At 47.8% G+C, this 23,054-nt stretch overlaps 1 protein-coding gene across 1 annotated transcript in view; it reads right to left on the reverse strand.

Moving 5' to 3' along the window:
• Positions 1–1,420: 1,420 nt before the first annotated feature.
• The window catches only part of Sorl1 (sortilin related receptor 1), a 159,854-nt gene continuing 138,220 nt past the window's right edge, over positions 1,421–23,054 (reverse strand). The window contains exons 38-48 of the mRNA XM_032911077.1: positions 22,595–22,667; positions 20,401–20,483; positions 19,260–19,359; positions 17,733–17,917; positions 15,515–15,634; positions 14,213–14,377; positions 12,381–12,555; positions 11,274–11,380; positions 8,716–8,908; positions 6,531–6,743; positions 1,421–5,397 (exon numbers count right to left, since the gene is read on the reverse strand). Coding sequence (XP_032766968.1) covers positions 5,330–5,397; positions 6,531–6,743; positions 8,716–8,908; positions 11,274–11,380; positions 12,381–12,555; positions 14,213–14,377; positions 15,515–15,634; positions 17,733–17,917; positions 19,260–19,359; positions 20,401–20,483; positions 22,595–22,667 — 1,482 coding nt within the window. The 3' untranslated portion in view covers positions 1,421–5,329. The remainder of the gene's footprint in view (positions 5,398–6,530; positions 6,744–8,715; positions 8,909–11,273; positions 11,381–12,380; positions 12,556–14,212; positions 14,378–15,514; positions 15,635–17,732; positions 17,918–19,259; positions 19,360–20,400; positions 20,484–22,594; positions 22,668–23,054) is intronic.

Below are 23,054 nucleotides of genomic sequence, written 5' to 3' on the forward strand. Positions count from 1 at the left end.
TCCAAGCGTGTTATGCAGGTTTGAAAACTCAAGTTTAGGCCACGGTCATGTAAATTTACACAGATAGCATGTGTGGTTTGAATCGGTATGGCCCCCAGACTCACGTGCTTGAAAGCTTGGGTTATAGGGAGTGACACTATTAGGATGTGTGGCCTTGTCTGGAGGAGGTGTGTTACTGTGAAGGTGGGCTTCCGAGGTGTCGTATATGCTCAATCTACACCAAGTGGTTTCTCCCTGCTTCCTTCAGATTAAGATGTAGGTCTCTTGGCTCCTCTAGCCCCGTGTCTTCCTGCACACTGCCATGCTTCCCACGATGATAATGGAGTGAACCTCCGAAACTTTAAGCCAGCCCCTGTCTAATGTTTTTCTTTATAAGAGTTGTCGTGGTCATGATATCTCTTCACGGCAATGAAACCCAAACTAAGCGCGATACCCTTTGCATTTTCTTGGTACAATGTGTTAAAACATTGCCCTCATTCCACCACTGAATGACAGCTGAATGACTCTTGGCATGGAGTTTCAGAATTTAGGCCTAGGGTCAACAGTACCTAATAATGAAGCTGGCTTAGCCATTTACTCTGCTTTCCTCAGTGGTTCTCAACTTCCCCAATGATGTGACTCTTGAACACCGTTCCTCATGTTGCGATGATCCCCAGCCATAAACTTTATTGCTACTACATAACTGTCATTTTGCTACTTTCATGAATCATCATGCAAATGGCTGATATACAGATGGTACTAGGCAACCCCTGTTTGACCCCCAAGTAGAGAACCAGGGCAAGCAGAATACATTGTTTCCTGATTAGTTGTTGTTGTTGTCGTCCTCTCCTCCTCCTCCTCCTCCTCCTCCTCCTCCTCCTCCTCTTCCTCCTCCTCCTCCTCCTCCTCCTCCTCCTCCTCCTCCTCCTCCTCTTATCTCATCCATGAAACTGAAACCATTTCAGACTTTTGTTTTGGGTCCATGTCCACACAAACACAACACGCTAGAACTGCTAAGAATCTAGAAAACAACTGGTTCTGACCATCTCTTGGTTCAGAGTATGTTTGATACTCAGTGGTCCTTAAAGCAGTGTTTTCCACTCGGCCTCACTGTGTGAGAGATGTGTTCGTAGGCAGCCCACCTATCTGCATTGTTGTACTTTCTTCTTGTAGATACGAAAATCACCTCCTTAACAGATTGTCCCATACACAGTTACAGTTCTCAGCGAGACACTCGAGCCAACACCCCTATGGAATAATTCTATTTACTTCAAAGCAGCTACCATCACCCCTTCCCACTCACCAGTCAGCACAAGACATTGTGTTCTTCGCGGATCCGCCATCGGAGACCAGCTCCTTAATAACAAAATTATCCCAGGGCTTAATGTTCTCTCCTCTTATGACATAAATACCCCCTTCAAAGAGACAAATCGGCTGCCGCTTTGGAGACTGTGTTAAGCTATCTTTATTGCACTCAAAAGAACAACTTTACGACACACACAGTGGATATTTAAATAGGTGATGGCGGTGTCTTTATTTTTTTTTTATTGTTTTTCTTTAACCCAGTTAAATTTTTATTCAGTGAAAAAGATTGACACCAAGACAAAAGAAATTATCTTAAAATTGTGCAACAATGTAGTAAAATCTTCAGCAGAAATCAGTGACTTGGAAACCTAGCCAAGGCGATTGAAGTTATAAATAACCTAATTTTACTTTGGAGAAAAGCAAGTACACAGTGTTTCACTTTAAATAAGAGCAGAACAGGCCTTTATTTTGCTGCAGATCCTTCTGACTTTGCCTAAAGTGTTTAGTAAGTCTCAAAAAAGAGTCTTTAAACGAGGAGGGACATGGACTCTCTGAGGGTAACGATGCTCCGCTCTGGCATTCATGCTCAGCCCATTGAAGTCATCACGCATGAAACCAGTACCATTCTTGGGTTGTCACTCAGCTCTGATGATTAAATTTATGATATGGCTGCTCAAAACAGGTAGGCAGAAACACATGCAACTGGTCCTCCCTCTGCTCTGTTCAGGGATACTATTCTGACAGTGCACTTCTTGTCCGTGTAGCCAACAGCGCACATTTCCTGCAACCTAGTCCCTATCTCAGTCTTGCATAGAAAGTAGTCTATATAAACTTAATGCTCTGGCTTATATTACACAAAAGTTGTACCTGAAAGGCAGCACACACTCCAGCTAAGAAAGACATCACAGGAATGTCGAGATACGATCCGACGGAAGGGAGTTTCTGCAGAGTCAATTCTTACAACTGCAATGGGGATGGTATTCAACTTAGATATGTGTCTGAGTCTCTCTCCTGAGGGGACCCTCACCTCTCCACTGAAGGAAAGATTCTCAGGAACACACCATAGCCTTCTTTATGGGACAGGGAGTTAACATAGGAGATGGGTCTGGAACCAGGGGCCTAGGGTCCTGCTAGTTGTGCTGTCCCACCAGGGACATCTGAAGGCAAGGTGAACCAAAGAGACACTGGTACTTATCCATCTGTAAGGGGCTCAACATCCCACTGTCCTTCCTAGCTCACTTCCAGACACCTAGTGCCTTCCGAAGGGCCTGTTCTCTATCTAGCAGGCCATCTGGACAGGAGGGAACACGCAAGGGAGTGTCCCCTGCCAGCTTGCAGTCATGCACAGTGATGCAATCAGAAGTAGAGCCTCAAGGGCCACTCCTCCCAAAGTCAGAGTGCCGGCCGGTTGTCTGGCAGCAGGCGGAGCTCTCCAGCTTACGGGGCATCGAGCAGTGGTTAGATTCTTGCCTGTCTCCTCAGATGTGGCCCCTCTCCAAGAGTTCTTGGAGGAACTCTGCTCTGTCACTAAATCCATGTGGACCCATGTCCCACAAATCTCAAAGGGTATTCAATATAGAAAAGAGAAAATCCAGTTTCCACACAGTCCACAGGGAACCAAGTACCTGGCATTGCAGTATGTTTCACTCCCTGGGAGGTGGGAACTCTCCGAGACTACACATAGCTTATTTTCACTTCCTATTGTCACCCCAACCTCTGGACTCTTGCTGATGACAGGGGAACATCCAAACCTCCACAAGGCAGGGGGAGACAGGAGTTGCGTGCTTGAGAAGTTCACAAAAATAGACAATTTACACATAGCTGCATCTATCTGCCTTGGTCTTCGGGACCTAAGCTCATCTATTTATATAAAATACTCTAGCCTGAAACGGCTACATGTTTTCAAACAGCACAGTGCATCTTCCGAGGAGAGGGGTGGCGGTGGGTCTGTACAGGGCTATGGTTCAGCGTCGGGAGGCCCTGGAGACCAGTTCTGATGCTTGGCAACAGCTCGCACTGCCTGCCAGAGACATATGCTCTGTGCAAAGGCTTCGCTGAGGAGTAATAGCAAACAATGCCTCATAGCCTTTTACACCAGCTTCTCCAAATGCCACCAAAAACTTGGCAGGATAAGAGAAGAAGAAAATATACTTTCCTAGTGGTTCAGTTCAATGGCTTTGCCTCCCACCAGACTGTTAATCTTTCAGCTACTTAAAGACTTTGTTTAAGTGGAAGTGGTAGGAGGGGAGGAACATTGAACAAAACTTCAAAGCAAGACAAGAAAAGGCTGAGGAAATTCCAGTCTGGGAGAAAAACAATAGTGAAAAAGAGGGTGACAGGAAAGAGGAGAAAAGTAATTTGTAAGAAGACTCCTTACTCCTAGCATTTGACACCAGGAGCTATGGCCGGATGGCACACTATGTATCTACAGGTCAGAATGCTCGTTTAATGTACTTACATATCCTAAGAAAAATTGGCTCTTATTTTCCAAACAACCCTCAGGTAAACGGAGACCCTATCACAACGCAAGAATGATACTTCTCGTTAAAAGAAACTAAGCACTTCAGAGGGACACGCTGCACGGGAAGGAGGCGGTTTTCACAAATCTTGCATATAGAAAACGTGTTCAGAGGCATAGCTTTGGGATAGTCGCATAGCTCGCTGCTTTTCCGCTGGGAGGAAATCCTCAGTGAGGTTGTTCACACAGCACAAGTCACGACGGGTTGGACATCGGTGCCTACAAGTCAGGCTGAAGGGTGGGTAGAGGCCACAAGGCAGGCAGCAGCACTTTCAAGTGGCCGTTGATGTGATACAGAGGGGTTCAGGGGGTGGGGGGTTTGTTTAGACAATCATGGAGTTTCACAGAGAAAGCAAATGAACAAATCTGCTGATGGAGAGAGAGGTCAAATGTTTATATCCCCTCCATCCCTGGCAACACCTACGAACTCTCTATGGATGGCTGGGGGAGCGGGCGAGGGAGGCAGAAGGGAAGGGAAGGGATCCGGAGAAGGCACAGGACCAAATTCAAAATGACTGCATATATCAGAATGGACTTTTGAGTCAGTGGTTAGAACCCAATATGAAGTTTTACATTTGAGATTCTTTGGTGGTGAGGAAAACAAAGGGAAAACTCAAATGAAATGGAGACACGGCGTACATTCGAAATGCATATCTATCGTGGCACAGATCTAGAACTTTCTCCCACAACCACAGTAATTTTTTTTTTCAAGTGACAATGATCCCAGTGTATAAGAAAGCAGTGTTATCACTTGGCAGCTTCCAGAGGTACACTTTGTACAGAGACATGCACAGTAAAAGACCATGGATTACTAGAAGACAGGGGGCGCTATGGCTTGCAGGGCTTCGCGGGTTACAGGGCAGTTGAATCGGAATCTAGCAGTGACCTAGAATCCTCTTCTGCCAAAGACCTGTCCCTGACACAGGAGCAAATAAAAACAGATTGCTCCTGTTCCCTACCCCAACCCTGTTGGGCAAGGGGCCCTTCACACATGGGGTTTCAGACAGCCACTAAAATATGGCCTTACACAGAGTCCCAATAAATTAACAAAGACAATAGCACGGAACCTTCCCCCACAAGACACCCACATACTTATGTAAACTAAACCCAAACGAGATGTAAAATCTGAGCAGTTTTCAAGGAGAATGTACCCCATTCATTACTCTCTCTTGAAGGTTTTATTAAATACATTTCTGTGTCTTAGGAAAACGAAAAGAATGGTCAACTTAATGAAGCAAAATGATCTCACAGACTTAAAAGCATGCCCAGCAAGCACGGCCCTGTAAGATGACATCAACGTCAAATCAAATAATGTGGTCACTAAAATCAACCCGGTTTCAAGTTCACAGTTGATACTACAAAGTTTATTCATTCATTCCTTTCTTTCCTTTTTTTTTTTTTTTTTGTAGTTTTGGCCCATATAAAAATAACATATTGCAACTCAAAGTGCATCTTTTAAAATAAACCATCAACTATCTTTATCAAATAAAATATTTACACCATTTGGTTTCTAATGAGAAAAGCTCTTCACGCTATCACCATGGGGACATCGTCTGAGAATCCGGTAATCATGGGAGCATCTTCGTCGTCCTCTCCTGAAGATAAAACAGTCGGCCTTGGTGAGTTCCGGTGGAGTTCTAAATGGCCCACGTGCTCCCACTCTGCCCGTGCCTGCTGAACCCTAGCTAAACCAACGCTAAGTAGTTCTGAACCCCAGAGTGGCCGGCCAGGTCACCCTTTCCCCATCCCTAGGTGACCCCACTAATTTTAATAAATTAAAATTTATTCCAAGTAAAACCTGTAGAAAGACGACTCTCATCTCCTACAGCCAAATGGGTGGGTTCTCTTACTCGAGTTATCTCCGTCTGCATTTTTGAATCTGAACTGCTCTGAGGAAATGGGAGGTGGGGGTTCTTAAGAATTCTGAGGGCAATTTTCCCAGGCTTCATGGCTGTCCCTTTGAGACGCCTGGTGATCAGCCTTTAGTGACTATTGAATGGCATCCTAATATACCAACCAAAAAGAGCCACCCTAGTCATTCAGGTGCTCCTGGTGCTTGCTGATGATTAGATGATTAGGAAAGAAAACAGAAGACAAGGGAACGCAGGTGATCTCACAGGATCACTGCAGCAGAAAACACTGCTCACTAAACAGAAAGCAGCGACAACTCGTCTACAGCACAAGTAAACCCACAAACTCGCTCACGTCTGGTGCCTTGATGCTGGGGAGAGCCTTCCCCACCTCCTCTGTATTATGTGACCTGGCTCCTAGCTCTGTCAGCTTAGGGCTGGCAGCATACAAGGACTTCTCACAGGGATCCGAAGACTTTCCATCCCCTTACTGTGCAATAACCCACAGAATAAGAAGCCAGCACAGGTTGGGGTAGCTATGGAGAAAGGGTGTAGCTGACTGAAGAGCTTCCCACAGAAGTTGACCAAAGATGTGATACTTTTGTTTCGAAGCCCTCCAGGGAAAGGATTAGACCAGGGTCTGGTGGACATCCCTGAGGGGCGTTTTGCAATTTGGAGAGCATTCAAACCCGGGACCTAGCACTCCCTCTCACTTCTCCCGTTTGGGGCCAGGACTGTACGACTTCAGAGAATGTGGTGTTTTGATTGAGGGACAAGAAAAGGCAAAGATCTCAGGAGAGATACCCGTCCTGAAAGGGTCTACTGAGTCTTCCCCACTCCATGGTGTTCGTTTGCCCCCGGCGCCCCTGGTTACTTACCTAGGTCATCCCCGGAGGAGAAGATGGCGGAGCCCAGCCTGGAGCTGTAGTGGCTGTTGGCAAAGGCAGTGAAGCTGCTCTGTAAGCGGCGGTGCTTCGTGTAGAGGACGGCAAAGCCGACTCCCAGGCTCAGCAGGATCAGGAATAAGATAGGAACCACCACAGCCGCGACGTCAGTGGACCTGGCAGTCTGGACCACGGCGGCATCTCCACCTGTTCAGGCAATAAATCCCTGCGGTGAGCCTCCTACGAGGGCCAGCCAGAAAAGGACGGACCAGGCAACGTCTCCATGCCCCGCCCACCCACCAAAATAGAAAGAAAGAAAGAAAAAAAAAGCCCAGCATTTACAAGGGTTCCACACAACCGGCTCGCTTTTCTTGTGAGACATGTCCCAGCACATGCATGAAGGCCGATGTCTCCCAAGTGCTTACCACGAGCTGGTAGACTGTGGGCCTTGCACATGCAAATACAGTAATTACATTAGACTCCTAATCACCGCCTTGTTGGTTATTTAGATAATCTCTTGGAAGGGAGACCTTTGTTGGGGCATCAACGCTGATTTCATTAGCATTATTACTTAAGGCCGCTTGCTTGCCTTCCATAAGAGGATGTGAAATCAGACCACTAATTAACGAGATTGCAATTATTTCCCCTACTTGGCACCAAAGTCACTCTACATTGCAATTACCTGAAGCTCCGTTAAGTGATATAAACGAGATTCCTTTACGGCAGCAGTGACTCAACAGCTCATGAAGTTTTATGGGTCCCTCCCCTCCTTTCTCTTAAGTAAAAAAAGAGAAACAATGTTTCCATACACAGCTGACTCTGAAAGCCAATCAGCTGTCAGCGATGCTGCCTTCTCAAGGTCTTACAGATGCCAGCTTCGGCTTTAGGTGACTCATGAGATCCGGTACCCACTGGGGCTCTGAAGAAGGGCCAGTCCCCGTCCTTCAACTCCCCACCTGTTGTAGTTGGGGCCGGGGTCTTGAGAGTGAGTAAGCTTCTCTCGTTTCAAATCTTGGGGCTAGTCTAAACTTGGGGCAAGGAATGAAGGTTTGGATTCAGTTTTAGCAAAGGAGGCCATCCTTCCTTGGGCACAGCCTCCTGATATGGTGGGAGATCCCACAGAGAAAGCAGATGGGCAGAATGCCCGTTAAAATGGACCAGAGAACAGCCATGTCATGTGGGCTTAATCTAGCAGTTCAGTACGTATGGTCTCTAAATTTCTTTCATTTTCTAACCAGGAAATTAATATTAATATTTTCCAGCCTATTCCAAATGATAAGGTGGAGGAGTGGCTGGACCCCTGAGATCCTAATCGGCTTGACTCCCTAAAACCAGCTGTTGGGAGACCTCGTGACTGTTTTTCCAATGTGTATTGCACAGACTAATAAGTGGTTTTGCTTAAAACCAGGGCTTATTAGGGAGAAAGTCTGTTATCAAGACTTTTGCTGTTTGTTTTCTGTAGGACTTTCCCAGGGTCTTGACTCTGCCATGACCCTCCAGAGGGAGACGGAGGAAGGAAGCATCCACTATCTAAGAGGGGTTTACTTGGGAAGTGCTAACCGTCCAAGATGGGGTGAGTAAGGTCAACAAAACTCCTGTCCTTCTAGTCCGACGGTTAGCCTTGTCAGCTTGATTGGATTTACCCCATCCTATGGGACATATTTCTGGGTGTTTCTGCAAGGGTCTTTCAGAGGAAGTAAGTAAGAAAGACCCACCTGCAATGTAGGTGGCACTGTCCCCATGGGCTTGGGGCTTGGAGGGAATGGAGGAAGAAAAGGAACGAGCCAAGTGCCAACAGTTACTTCTGCTTCCCAAGTGCTAAGAGCGCTAGGCAGCGCCTCAGGCTCCTGCTGCCACGCCTTCTCCATGCTGCACTCTCTCTCCAAACCAGCAGCCAAATCCTTCCAGTCTCAACTTGCTTCTTGTATCGTATCTGGTCCCAGTAACAAGGGAATAAAGGAACTAATACACCACTCAGTGGGGTGCCTTGCAATCATGGTACCATGGGCGGAAGAGGTATTTATCAACTACATTAGTACCCAACTAAGTCGGCACCTAAGTGACTGCCTCTGGCACACAGGCAGTACTTGAAAGGTTTTAGAAAGATCATCAGGAAAATCATCACATGCCTCTCCCTCCTCAGAACGAACCCAGAGGAGACGGCCACACGGCGGCTCACCTGAGCTCAGTTCATCATACAGCAGCACGGCAGGCTCCCCGCAGATCTGGCTACCAAAGAGACATCGAGCCTGGACCGTGAAAGTGTAATTGTGACCCATCTTCAGGTTGGACACTTTAAAGAAATTGTCAGTCGTATTCCCAAGGTAAGCGGTGAGATTCACGGCACTGTCAAACATGTGTATCTCGTAGCCCTGTAGACAAGCACACACAGGACCATTCAGAGGCTTGAATGAAGGACCTGAAGGTTTCTGTTAGCAGCTCCAGCTATAGGGGAGACCTTACTGCAGGCTTTTATAGATGCTAATGTACCTCAGTGTTCTTGCTAGTTCTTTTGATGGTGTGATTGTGATACTGAACTCAGAAAACAGGACTTACCCTACCTAACAATGTGCATAAGAGGAAGTGCAAGGTACGGCCAGGGGAAGAACCATTTCAACGGTCACATACCCAAAGTTTGGGAGCACAGCTGCTGGTGGCCAGCAGTACCAATGCCTCAGAGAACCAGGCATCTCAGTGACACTCTGCAGTAAGGCATCTGACTAGTGACACCTCCTGGTGGCAGTGGGCAGTGGGTGAAGGGAAGATGTGGGGGTGGGAGGTGGGGGGAGGAAGCAATCAGAAAGGGAGGTAGATGTCTCCCTACCACAGATTCCACTGTCATTCATTTTCTGTCTCCTTGCTTTCTAGCTCCTTCTAGCCTGATCCCAGAGCCAGACAGCCTGATGCACTTAAGACACAGAAGAGCTTAAGCAGGTTGTAGGCTTAGAAGCTCTAAGCTTTTCTTTTCTGATGATCTTTCTAAAACACATTTCGACCTGCTTAAGTGCTTCTCAGGAAGACAGGATGAAATAATGTCCCCCCTCGTCGACTCGGGAAATCCCTGACTGTTGGGCTAGAAAGTGACAGGCCAGACCCCAGATGCCAGCTGGGCTCAGGCTGGTGGCCAGCTTCGCTGCTTGCCCTCCAAAGATCCAGTGCCAAACTCTGTCCACACCGGAGCCCACCACACTGTCAGCCCCTGTTCCTACTCCATGGACCTGTCTGCAATGCTAAGTCAGGAGGAGAGCCTGCACGCTCCACTGGAAATAGACCCCTGACCTGTACTCTCAACCCAAAGCTGGGCTTCTGCTGCCCAATAGGCTCCCCTAGTGGCAACTGGCTGCCAAGCAGGGCCTCCTAACACCTGCCTGGCATCCTACACCCACAGCTCTTCTTACAAGCTAGTAATCAATATTTACTATCTGGTGGGAATCCAGTGTGGAACTTTTGTAAAACACGTAACAATGAAACAATGAAAAATGATACAATGTACACAAGCCACCTGCACTTCCCGTCCTGTTAGGCATTTATCTTTCTTCTTCCTATCATGAAGTAGACCATATCGGATTTTAATGCATTACTCTTTCAGGATAAAATCTTTAGGATAACTAGGTTGAGAATGTGAACGTTTCAATATTTCTGATAAGCATTACCAAAGAGCCTTCCAGAACTTCTAACTTACATTCCCAGAGGGTCATTCCCAGCTGCTCCCCACACTAGCGCTACTCCCCCAAAGATCTTTGCGGGCTTCGTGTCTTCCTCATTGGTTTGCTAGGGGCCGTTCTTTTCCTGCTCATGGCTGCTGGAAGACTTTACTGTTCAGTACACTTTCAAAACTGGAGTATTTCTGGGTGGATTTGATATTCTTAAGGGAATTTACCATGTAGATATCACAGATATGGGAGCTGTGAGGAGTCTCACAGATGATGAGGACTTCCAAGGTCCTCGCCATCTGAGCCTGGCTCTCATGTTACACTGCTTTAAACCCTTGGACTCTGTCTACACTGCTCCTCCAGGCGGGGAGCTGGATCCTCACAGCCCTACTGTGCTCACACTTTGCCTTCAAGGGGATCGAGCCAGCTCTACTCAGTGAGTCCACCCTCCTGGGTAAATGGCTTGGATCTCATCCCTCCTCCTTTCCCATGGTGGACAGAGTACCGGCCGGCCAATAGCAAAGCAGAGGTATTTTTTCATAAGCCAACAAAGAATCATGTACTTCTTGATCCTTCTAATTATTCTGGGGAGACAATGACAAGGTGCTAGGTTGAGAGTGTGGCTCTGTTTCCTGGTGCTGGAAGCAGAACCTAGTTGTCCAAGGGTCAGGAAGGGGAGGGGCTCTTGGCTCTAACGCCGAGCACAGTCCAGTTTCAGGAAACACCATGAGTCCGCACCATTGCTCTCTGCCAAGGACGAGTGTGTGGCTGGTGAGTGCTGAGTGCAGGCATTTGTGCACTTAATGTTCTTTTTTTTTTTTTTTTTTTTTTTTTTTGGGGCTGGGGCCCGAACCCAGGGCCTTGCGCTTCCTAGGCAAGTGCCCTCCCCCTGGGCTAAATCCCCAACCCTGTGCACTTAATGTAAACATTCCACTCATCCACATATGGTCCTTGCTTTCTCACGTTCACTACTGCCCGGTGCCTGCCTTCCTCCTTCACGCTGTCTTCCAGCTGTTAATGACCATCTCTAAAGCAGAGTTACGGCCAGAGGTCCAGAGTCATTGAGGCTGCAGGAGGAACTTACCCTGGTTTCATTGAACTGCTTTTCCTTTAAAGCTAGACTTTTCCAAAAGAGGAGAACGTGGTCGTTTTCGGTTATGATTTTTAAGGCATCAGGTGCTGACAATGAAACTGAGAGTGAAAGATTAAGCAAGTCGCAGTTAGTAGACATGTATCAGAACCTTTGTTTCCTCGCCTAGAAAAAGGCTAAAGTGACTCCCAGCATCCAAGGGCTGGGATAACGAACATAAAACACATGTGCTGCTCAGTATGACCCCCATTGTCATTGTCATTAGTCCTTTAACATTGAGATCTTGGACAGTAGCTAAAATCATAGCCCTTGGGAATTGAGGGCAGACAAAAGCAGATGGCGGGCAGAGGCAGCAAGGAACGAGGAGAGAGAACAAGTTATATCTGGACACAGGGGCCCTGAGGAGGACATGGAGATTGGTCCTAGTCCACCACAATGACAACCACTGATACTGTTTGCTGACATCGAGTCAACTGAGTTCATGACTCACTCATCCATCGTGAGCCTAACTGACAGTCAGCACAGGGCCTCATTGCCCTCCATCCGACCTGCCTGATCAACACAAGGGCACTGTCAACTGGGAAATGCTGTCGGGTTTCTTAGCTCTTTGAGCATGCCTCTTGTAAGACACACTAAGGGAGGGTAGTGTGAAAAAGACTCAGAGGTTGGATGTGGCTCAGTGGTAGAGTACTTGTCTAGCACTCTAGATACTCTGAGTGTAAGTCCTCCAAATGCATATATATATATACTATATATATATATATATAGTATACATGTATAGAGATATAGAGAATACATGTGTTCTCTTATTTTCTGTATTATTGAAGTCTTTTGCAAATATACATTATATATTTATCATATACATTATTTTGTGTGTGTGTATATATATAAATATATATATATATATTTATATACAGAGTCTTTATCAGCTCACTAAGCCATGATCCCCTTACCACAGCCCAGGAAAACCTACATCCCTGCCTGGGTCTGCTGTAGCAGGGCAGAGAAGGAGAGTGCTTGGGCATCTTACGATGCTATGGACCTCCTCTGTCTATGCCCAGGCTGCAGTGACATGGTCACCTACTGTGTGGCAGGGCTCACCGGTGGTGATTTTTATGCTGGAGTCCTTGCTCATGTTTCCCAGCTGGACAATGATATGGTATTTCCCTCCAGGCTCCAGCTTGCTAAGGCTGTACTCCACAGTACTGTTGCGGGATCTGACTTTGTAGCTCCTGTCTGTCTTTCGGATCAGATCTTTCACTGCAATGGCGTAGAACTAAGAAAGACAGAGGGAGACTCTAAGTGGCGGTCAGAAGCAAGGTCCTTTACTTTAAATCAACTACTAGTTATTAACAATACTTTACACAATATAAATACCATTGTTTTAGTCACCGTTCTATGGCTGTGGAGAGATCCCATGGCCAAGGTCACTCTTATAAGAGAAAGCATTTACAGTTTCAGAGGTTGGACCATGATCATCACAGTGGGGAGCATGGTTGTACAAACAGTGCTGACTAGCTGAGAGCTTTACTTCCAGATCCCTAAACTCCTGAACCTCAAAGCTCACCTGTAGGAACACCATTCTTCCAATGTGACCACACCTCCTAAACCTTCTAATCCTTTCAAACAGTTCTACTCCCTGGTGACGATGTATTCAAATATATGAGCCTAAGGGGCCATTCTTATTCCAACTGCCACAGCCATGAAACAGTTAACCTACCACCTAGTTCAGGGAATAATAACAGGAGACAATGTCTGTGTGCATTCCACAGAGATACAATTCTCTTTTCTATCCTTCCAACGTGCAGTTAGATATAGAACTCAGGTATGGGGCTGACCATTCCGAACCTCAAAGTTTTAATGCCCTTCGGAAAGTCTGTGGTATAGCCAGGGTCCTTCTCATAACAAGCAAGTACGCCCAGAATGACGTGCATAGGTATCAGCTAGATGAGGGGTGGGAAGGGAGGGGGGAAGAAAAAAGAGAAAGAAGAAGAGAGGAGGAAGGAAGATAAGAAAAAGGAAGGAAAAGGGAAACAGGGAAGCAGGACAATGCAAAAGGAAGAAGAGGGAGTAAAAAGTTGGGAGGAAGGTAAGACGTTCTATGGAAGGCCATATTTGTTGTGGCATTAGAAGCTAGGCTTCTGTCTCGTTGTCCTGTCAACAGCTTCTGGACACTGTCAGAGGGAAGGCCATGGATGAGATGCTCATCTTTGCACTCTACAGCACAAAGAGCCCTGCCTGCTCTCTCTCAGGCTGCTTCTTATACAGGGAGTACAGAGGGAAGGACACACATAGGACGCACAGGAAACTTGATCTCTAGGAAGAGACTCAGAGGTCAAGAGGGAACCACACTGCTTGGGTGTAGGGGGTGAGGGACAGAGGTTGCAGCAGTCCACAGTAAGGAAGAGTGGGGTATTTCTAGGATCGGTGCCTTGAACTTTTATTTTTTAGCAAGGGATAGCAAACTCTGGAAAAAATCTAGATGGTAGCTATTTTAGGTGTTGAAGGTCTTAGGATCTCAGCCACAAATAATCCTATTGCTAATAGCACAAAAGCACACAGGAGTTATAAGTAAGCAGATGGGTATGACCCGGTTCCAGTTAAACGTTAATTTAAAATAATCATCCCTAGTCTGGATTTGGCCCACAGGCCTTCCTGTGCTCAGCTTGGGTTAATGAAGGGGACATGGATAGGTGAGAAAGGACCAAGAAATATGGTGGCAGGGAATGATGGAGGAGGGCCAACTCAGAAGGGGTCCCTGTGAAGGTCTGTCTTGGACCACACAGCCATGGGGACAAGGCCTGTTGATCTAATCTGATCTACTGTGCCTGTGTTACCTGTTGTATTACCAGACCCTTCCACCCCACTCCCCTCTCCCAAAGCAAGCCACGAATAGGCACAGCAGCCTACAGGCCTCGCCGACTCTGACTCACCAGGTCCTGGTCAGGAGAGTCGTAGGGCGACTCCCACTTGATGACTGCTGAGGTCTTGCCTATTTGGACGGCATGTAGGTGCCGAGGTGGAAGCCTGCTGTCTGGGATCATCTTCACTACAACGTAGTCAGAGGACGGCCCTTGGTAAGGGATCAACACCCGGACCTAGGGCCCAAGCACACATAGGAAAAACAATAGCACACAAGCTCATAACCACCACTGTTAAACTGCTTTCCAATAAGCTAGTGACACACGATCACAATTAAAATTTGATTAGCACAATATAAAATCGTTCCCTGACCAGACATATGTAAGCATAGATATGCTATATAAATACACACACATGTACACACACACACACACACAAACACACACACACACACACACACACACACACGTGTGCAGCTTATCTTGTAAAAAAAAAATCTTTTTCATACAACTATGCTTTCCCTCCTAAAACTGAGAAATATGGTCTTGGATGTTTTCCCATATGGTACACTCAGCACTATCTTCCTTTGGACAGTCGCTCCATATTCTATCCATGAATACATCCATCTATTATCCATGGATAAGCTATAATTTACTTGGGTTGTCATCAGATCTTTGGTTCTCATCAGTAATACTGGCCAATGTGCCAGCCTCATTTGTCTCCTCAACCCTGCACGTCTTAGAGTCGTCTGGAATGAGGAACGTCAGGTGAGAGTTACCTCCATCACTCAGCCTGTGGGGAAGTCTCTGGGCCATATGCTTGATTGATAATGGATGTGACCAGCCCACTATAGGCAGTGCCGCCCTAGGCAAGTGGTCCTGGGTTCTATGAGAGAGCAAACTAAGCAAGTCTCAGGAGGCAAGCCACTGAAGCAGCACTCCTCTGTGGCCTCTGCGTCAGCTCCTGCCTCTGCTCCCAGCCTTGAGGTCCCTCAGTGACAGACTCTAACCTATAAGATGGAATCGCCCCTTTCTTCTGCAAGTTGCTTTAGGTCATGGCATTCTTCATCTCAACAGCAGAGAGCAAGGCAAGGCAGCCCACGCCTTTCTCACATTCCGGCATACGTACTCGGAACACTACAGATGCTAGAGCGCTACGAGTGGCCTGGACAAAGGCTTTCTATCTGTCTGGATTTGTGATTCATTTGCCTCGTGACCAGTGCTCCACCACTGAGCTGCACTTAGGAAGCTGCCTGTGGGAACTTACACAGAAGATGAATCCAGGTCCCCAGGGCCCCCATTCTAGGGTGGAACTCAAGAGCCCTGAGGCTTAATAAATCTTTGAATACTGGAACTCAGGTGTAGAAAGCTTACCAGAAACAAATACTGCTCATCCTTGCTGACGATGACTGTCTTATTGTGGAGTGAAGTAGTTAAGCTCTTAGGGTTACGGTAGAGGTCGAGGAAGGATGTGGCGTAGAAAATACCATACACCTAGTGAAGGCAGAGAAGGAGAAACACCATCAGCTGAGGGGTCGGTGTCCTCGTGGTTGTAAACTGCTGACTTAAAACCTTGGAAGTGCTTGTAAAGTACGCAGAGAAATCCTCCGTCAACCTTTATTATGTCGACCATGCTTAGGAATGGGCATGCCCAGTGTGCACCTGCAAAAGTGACCATGAAGAAGCTCCTGTTGACACAGAGCTTCTGCCTGAGGAGGGATGGGCAGAGAAGGGAAAAAGAACGTATTCAGCTATGAGAGAAAAGGAAGCACTGGATGCTGCCCCGAGGCCTGTGTGAAGTGTCCAGAGAGGTACTCAACCCTTCATATCATACAATCCAACAGCAGAGACAGGCGAGCTGAGTGGCTGCACTGTGGGCTGGGAAGCCGGGCAGGTTGTCAAGTGAGCATGGGAATCTCAGCCACATGTGGGCCGGACCCAGGAGGACAGATGCAGCCAGCCTTCCCAGCACCCCCATTTCCCTTTAGTAGAACCCTGCTTTCTCTACCACCCTGGAAGCTGGAAAAGCCAGTAACAAGATGTCGGCCGATGAGAGGTAAGCAGAAGTGCCCTGCAGGGTGGTCCAGAAGCTTCTTCTAATGGCAGGATAGCCTATCTTCCAGCTCTCCTGCTGCCTAGAGTGCAGAAAATGAACTGTGGCTCCAGCAGGCTGTCTGCCCGTGAGATGACTTTGGAGATGCACACCACTGGCTGGAGACAGCATGGCCTGTGCTCCCTCCAGGGTGAAGTGTATTGATGCAATAGAGGCCCTGAACTTCATGTGACCAAGGCTATGTTCAAAGCACATTCTATGGGTCCGTGTAGGAAGCCGAGGGAATCTCAGGCTGGGGGAGTGGGAACTGGGCTAAGCATGCACGCAAGGAATGACAGCTAAGTCCCTCTACGTGGGAAGGAACAAGCTGAAGGAGATAAAGTGGGATCAGAATACTTCCTCCCCTGAGTATATGCACAGGAGGCCAAGTGCCTGAAGAAAGAGAGCACTGTCTGCAGGTGTCCTGGGCACAGAGAGGAGGCTGACAGGGGGTGTCTGACCGAGACCATGGAGCTACTTCCTGTGACCCAGCTCAGCAGCTGAAAGCTTGGAGAAGAGGGAGCTTAGGTAATGATCGGAAAGGTGGCCTGGGGGGTGTGGGGAACGGTTAACTGAAAGGAGCAAATGCACATGAGAGAGCAAGGAAGGAAGAAGTGAGTCACGTGGCTTAAGTGGGAGGCCCGGTCCTCAGGAGGAGGATGATCTCTTTATAATGGGGCCTGAGGAGCATGAGGTGGGGTGACTAGGAAGGGACCCCAGAGCCATGGGAGTTGGGGGAGAAGAAAAGTCCCTCACAACAGTGAACGCTGCCACAATGCTCAGTGACGAGATGGGAGCAGGATATGGCTGCCCACAGCAGGCCTTGTTTCACTCATCACCTCTTAAAGGTGGCTGTGTGTGACCAGAGAATGCACAAGCCAGAGGGAACATAGCACAGGGAGGCTACTTTTTTAAACAGGCATGTAAAGAGAGGCCCTGGCCCTGTGTGCTGCCCCACTGTTGAAGGCTACACCGTATTTACTCTGGAGGGCTGCTCAGTGAGTGGGACAAGTGGGCCAGCACCAAGCTGGGCCTCTTAGTAGAGAACCATGACTTGTGGGTAGACTCTCCTCAAGGTGCAAGGGAGTGCGGGGGAGGGGTGGGGTGTGGAGGGAGCTGGGGATCTTTTTCACTGTCCTTTAGTCAGCATCACATAAGGGCCATGCAAAAGAGCAGACGCTATTAAATTAAAAGATGTGACCAAGCCCACCACCCAGGATGAGTTCCTTAGCACATAAATAAAACAAGCACTCCATCATGTGTGGCCTACTCAGTGACAAATATCAGGGTATCTCTGAGGACAGCAGAGTAAGGTCAGGGAAGCAGGGGGATGGCTGGGATGTCAGGTCCCTTCAGAGGGTAATCCTACGCTGGCCTGAGCAGCAACTTGTGTTTAGGAAAAGAAGCAAGAGCAGCAGAGAAGAAATCCCCATGGCTATCTTGGGGCTTAGGCTTGGGAGGATTCAGACTAGCCTGGGATGGTCATTCTTGTCCACTTACCACATTCTTGGGGCCAGTCCAGATGCACTCCACTGCAGTCTGATTGATGGCCTTGGCCTTGAGACTAGGAGCAGGTGGACTGATGCCTCTGGTCAAGATGTGCTCAAAGGCCAGAGGACTGTCCCCCAAGTCTGTCTTGGCCCAGGCAGAAATCTCATAGGACGTATGAGCTGTCAGATTGCTGACTGTGAAAAGAAGAAAGGGGGATGCTGTGGTTGGATGGATGTGGGTGACAGCCAAGGATTTGGTTGGGCTTACACGCACCCACTTTTCAATAGTTTGCAAATTCATTTACTATGTATTTACTATGTATTTACTATGTATTTAGTATTCCGCAATGTAAGTCCTAGAGTCCGGATAAGATCTAAAGCTGACCCTGTGGACGTACAATTCACATTGGTCTTGTGTGGCAGGAGGTTTGAGATTCACACTCATCAATCTGACTATCCTAGGAGATCAAATAGGGTCTCAACAACTATGAACAAGGACATCCATGGTCTGCTATAGTAAACACCGGCTGGGGAATGGGGAGTCCTTTTCTTCAGTGGTGTAGCCTCTGAGAAGTTGTCCTTGCCCCAGTAAATGATCAACCAGCCATGTTCATGAGAGCAATCCCAGTTAAAGTCAGAGCTACAACCCAAGCACCCAACTGGTTAAGACAGGAGAACTGTCAACAGGAGGTCAACCTGAGCTACAGAGTGAGTGTCAGGCCAACCTGAGCTATGCGGTTTATGAAAAACCAAGGGCTGTGAGCTAGTTCAGCTGCAGAGGATTTGCCTAGCACGCACAAGGTTCGGGGTTTAATTCCCGGCACAGACACAATATAATAATAAATAACGACGATGATGACAGTGATGTCTGACAACACTCATGTGATTTCCTCCATAGGACTAAGGAGGAGGGAATAAAACTGATTGACAGTCCTTTCAAACAGTCTGGAAGAGGAGGAAAGAAGAAAGCTCCCAGGCCACTCACAGCACCCACAAGCAGCCTTTGGCACTGAAGGTTTTCTCTTAGAAATACGTTAGAATCTTCCAGGCTAACGAATTTTAATAGAGCTCGCACTTTGCACAGAGTAGGCAAAGACCAGGCCTCCGCCTCTCAGTTGTTTGTTCTTCTGTGTGGTTGACAAATCTACTGAATGCCGACCGCTCAGCAGGGCCTGTGCTACCTCTTACTAAGGGGAGTCAAAAAGGAAGCAGGTAAAAGAATATGGATGGATTCCTACAGCGCAAATCACCCACTGGAGCTAATCTGGCTGCTTACAGGTTCTGCCACTTCCCTTGTTCCAGTTTCCACTGAGGACCAGGGGGTTTGGAGGAAGGCTCGAGGAGCCAGCAAGTAAAGGCTCTACCTGCCTCAGAAGGAAGCAGATGGTGTCCTCAGTGGGCAAGGACTGCCTGTAAAAACCATCTCCAGAGAAAACCCCCTCACTTCCAGCCCCACCCCGCCAAGCTCCACTCCCCGGCAAGCTCCACTCTACCTGACTCCTCCCCGCTTACATAGCAACACAGCTCAGGGAGCTACCTCTGTGTGACAGCGAGCTTCCTCCTCGGAAGTTCAAGGTTTTCTTTTCTTGTTTGTGGGCATCAAATGACCAGAAAAGGTTCACCACATAGCCATTGACCTGCCAAGAACCAGAAAGCATGAGACACGACCTGCTGACACGCTCAGAGGACATGATGGCTACACCAGCACAGCTGGCCTCCTCAGACGTCTTGCCTCTTTCAACGGACAGGTGTCTCTTCTGATTTTTATGCTATAGTTAAGTACATTCAGTTATTCACAGTAAGTGGAAGTTAGTGGGATATCTCAGTTCAGGATGACCTCTTAGTCGAGGTCAAGAGGCCAATATAAAGGCTGGTTTATAAAACCCCCCAAATCAGGAAAGACTTCCTTCCCCAAGTTTTCCATTAGAGAAGGTTCTAAAAGAAAAACCATTACATGTGGGAAAACAAGAAAAAGAAAAGTCTTGATGACCAAACCCTAGCGATGAAGGTCCACTCAAAGGCTTCTATTTTGTGATTCCTCTCTGAAAACCAAGAGCAGACAGGATTGCAAGTGCACTGAAAGAGTGGCACAAGGACTCTGACGACCATCCTGCCACAACAGCAGAGGTGGAGAGGGACGGAGAGAGGAAGCAGCAGATGGGAAACGGTATTATTAAAGTGGGTTTCGATTCACTAGATCACAGGGACGGATAACCATGGTGGAGCGGGTTATGCAGACGGGTGCTCCCAGGGACCGGCGGTAGCAGAGGAGGGGAGACTGTGGCTATGGGAGACACAAAGCAATGGGTTTCCAAGGCATCTCATTGTCCCCAGAAGCTTGCCCTACCACAACGAGAACTCCGGCATTAGCGCGAGTACCAGGAAATCCAATAAAGATGAAAATTACAGGGTACACATATTCTCTTAACACCAAGTCTTTCTATGCGCTGGAGCTGTGAACCATTTAATTATACGGTTAAAGAAGAAAGGCACCAGGCTGAGGCAGAATAATTACATGTGGAGACTCCAGTTGTTTTTCGTGGGGGGAAGGAAACAACCCAGGTCTGGCACCCCCAGATTAGGGCCTTCCTGTCTCCTAAGCTCCCTGCACTAAGACACGTGAGTTCCTGTGCAAAGGAAAGCCCCACCCCGCTGCCAGTCTGAGAACTCTGAATTACCTTGATGTCACCGTCCATGGTCAGGGTAAAGCTGAGAGAATTTTCATCGTAGCTGTCAATGTGGATATTTGGTGCTTGGATCACTGAAAAGAAAGAAGAGTCTGAGAGAACCCACACCGTGGAAAGTAAGGACGGCGGGACTTCACAGCTTTCATCTCAACGGACAGAGTGGCCTTTCAGCCAGGGGATAAAGGGCACCCCAGCTGCCTGTAACCATCCATCTCTTTCACCACCACGTCCCTGACTGGGGCTGGGTCCATTGTTGCTTGGTGAGCACACAACCAACTTGGCTCAGTCCACTGGCCCGGCAATTAGGGTGAGCAGATACATTTCCTTGTACCAATGGCCCCACATAGCCCAGCTTCAGCCTGGCTCTTGAAGAGTCAGGACCCCTGTGAGTGATGTCTCTATGGGGAATAACGTTCCAGTCCCCTCTGTAGGACATGTGGTGCTATGGAAAAGTTGGCTTGGACTATAATCATGGTGACCGTGGGCAGTCACAACTCTCCTTCAGCTACAGAACGAGGACAACGTTTTACTCCCAGGAGTCATGTAAAGCAGGAAGTCTAGCGTGTGGCTTGCAAGAAGCACACCACGCAGGGCGGCCTGCTCACTGGTGCCGGTTCTAACCTGTGGCAGGCATCATGGACGAACCTGGCTGATACCACTGCTCTTTGTCCTTCGTCTTTCTTCCAAAGTCACTAAGACCCCAGGTCACAGGTATTTCACGGCAATACTCTTAGGTGCAATACAGAGCTACCCTCTACAGCCCTAGCAAAACACATGAGGAGCCGAGACGTGGCCAAATCGCAGGGAGGGAAGGAAGGAAACCACAGCTCAGGATAACCTTTAGGTGCAGATCTGACTTGTGTTCCCTGCATTCAGGAACAGGGTGGACGGCCTTCCGAACTCCCTTCTTTTGGATTTCTAGATTCTGTATACTTTGGGCAGATTTTCATGGGGAGAACTAATAAGACAAACAGGCTGTCAAAAACAGTGGATTTGGGGTTGGGGATTTAGCTCAGTGGTAGAGCGCTTGCCTAGCAAGCACAGGGCCCTGGGTTCGGTCCTCAGCTCCGAAAACAAAACAAAACAAAACAAAACAAAACAAAACAGTGGATTTGGCATAGCCCCTTTACGGCCGGCTCGCACTCTGCCTACTGACTGGCCAGCAGCATTCACTCTGGCTGCCTTCTACTCCAGTTGTGGGGTCCCACAGAATTTAGAATAACTGTGGAGGGGTTTCATCTCTCAGAACTTCTCAGAGACTCAGGAGAGAGCAGAACCACCCAATGGCATGCCCATGCCACAGAGATCGGTTGGTTTTAAGATCTGCAAGGCCATGGGGTGGAAGGCCTCAGGGACATAGCTACGCTGAGAAAACCACTCTGGAGGATGGGCTTCCCACCAGGGCTCAGTGGGTACTGGGACCCTTCATCCAGATGCTTCAACCCGCTCACCCTCCAACTGAGCTTTCTCTTCCCATAGATACTAAGGATGGAGTGAAGCAAACACAAAATCCTCGGCCCCCAAAGGACCACGAGAAGGATGGGGAGCAGCCTCTTGGCAAGCAGAGACGCCCAGCGGCCCAGGGAGCTCAGCCCAGGGGAGGTGTGCAGCAAGAAGGTTAAGAGCACAGGTTTTGGGTCAGGCATGTACAGCTCTGCCCCAGCGTTGCCCTTTATGTGTGTCCTAGGGCAAGTGACACACCACATTCCACTCCCTTGTCTCGAAGCTGTTCTGAGGGACCAGTGAGACAAACTCATGGGTGCAGAGCAGCGAGGGTCAGCTCTGGGTCCATGGATCACCCCTAGCCCTAGCATGGCTTGTGTAACCAAAGGAGGGGGCACAAACATCATCAGTGAGATGTCTTAACAACTCACAAATGAGTGTGCAAACCGTGTTCAGCTTCAGTGAAAAGGGACTCTGATGTTAGAAGTTGCCCAAGCACACAAGAGGGACCTGGCATAAAGACTTCTGTCAATCAATGCTTGAAAGAAAAATACACCCAATGGCTGCCCAAAAAGATTTCCTTTTTTTTTTTTTTTTTTTTTTTTTTTTTGATCCCAAAGGTGCCTTGCTAGGGAAGAGGAGGCTCTGAGGAGCTTTCTAACCTATGCTTCCAGCTCAATGGAGGTCACTCCAAAGGGTTTCCTTCTACCTTCTATAAACCCACAAGCGCTGGGTCATTTACCTTTTCCTTTTGTGGTGGTGATGGATTTGGAATCGCTCCAGTTTCCTATTCCCCGACTAGTCACCGCAGCCACCTTTTCAAATCAGAGTGGGGGTTAGTAGGAAATAAAAGTAACGCACCATACAGTAAGAATTCTGAATAAGCTAAATGGCTAAGACTAGCAGTGAGAGCAGAAAAAGAATATATATAGACAGAGTGAACCGAGAGGTCCCAGCAAATGAAATAAGAGGCCACAAGGCTAAAAGAGTTAGAGTAGTCCTAAGAATATAAAATGTCTATTTTATATTTAATATATGCTATTGATATCCAGATTCTTCTAAAGGGTGTGTGTGTATGTTTGTGTGAATGTATGTGAATGTGTGAGTGTGTGTGTATGAGTATGTGTGAGTGTGTGTATGTGAGAGTGTGTGTGTGTTTGAGTATGCGTGAGTGTATATGAGTGTGTGTATGTGAGAGTGTG

Source organism: Rattus rattus, chromosome 8, assembly GCF_011064425.1.
Source record: "Rattus rattus isolate New Zealand chromosome 8, Rrattus_CSIRO_v1, whole genome shotgun sequence".
NCBI lineage: Eukaryota > Metazoa > Chordata > Mammalia > Rodentia > Muridae > Rattus > Rattus rattus.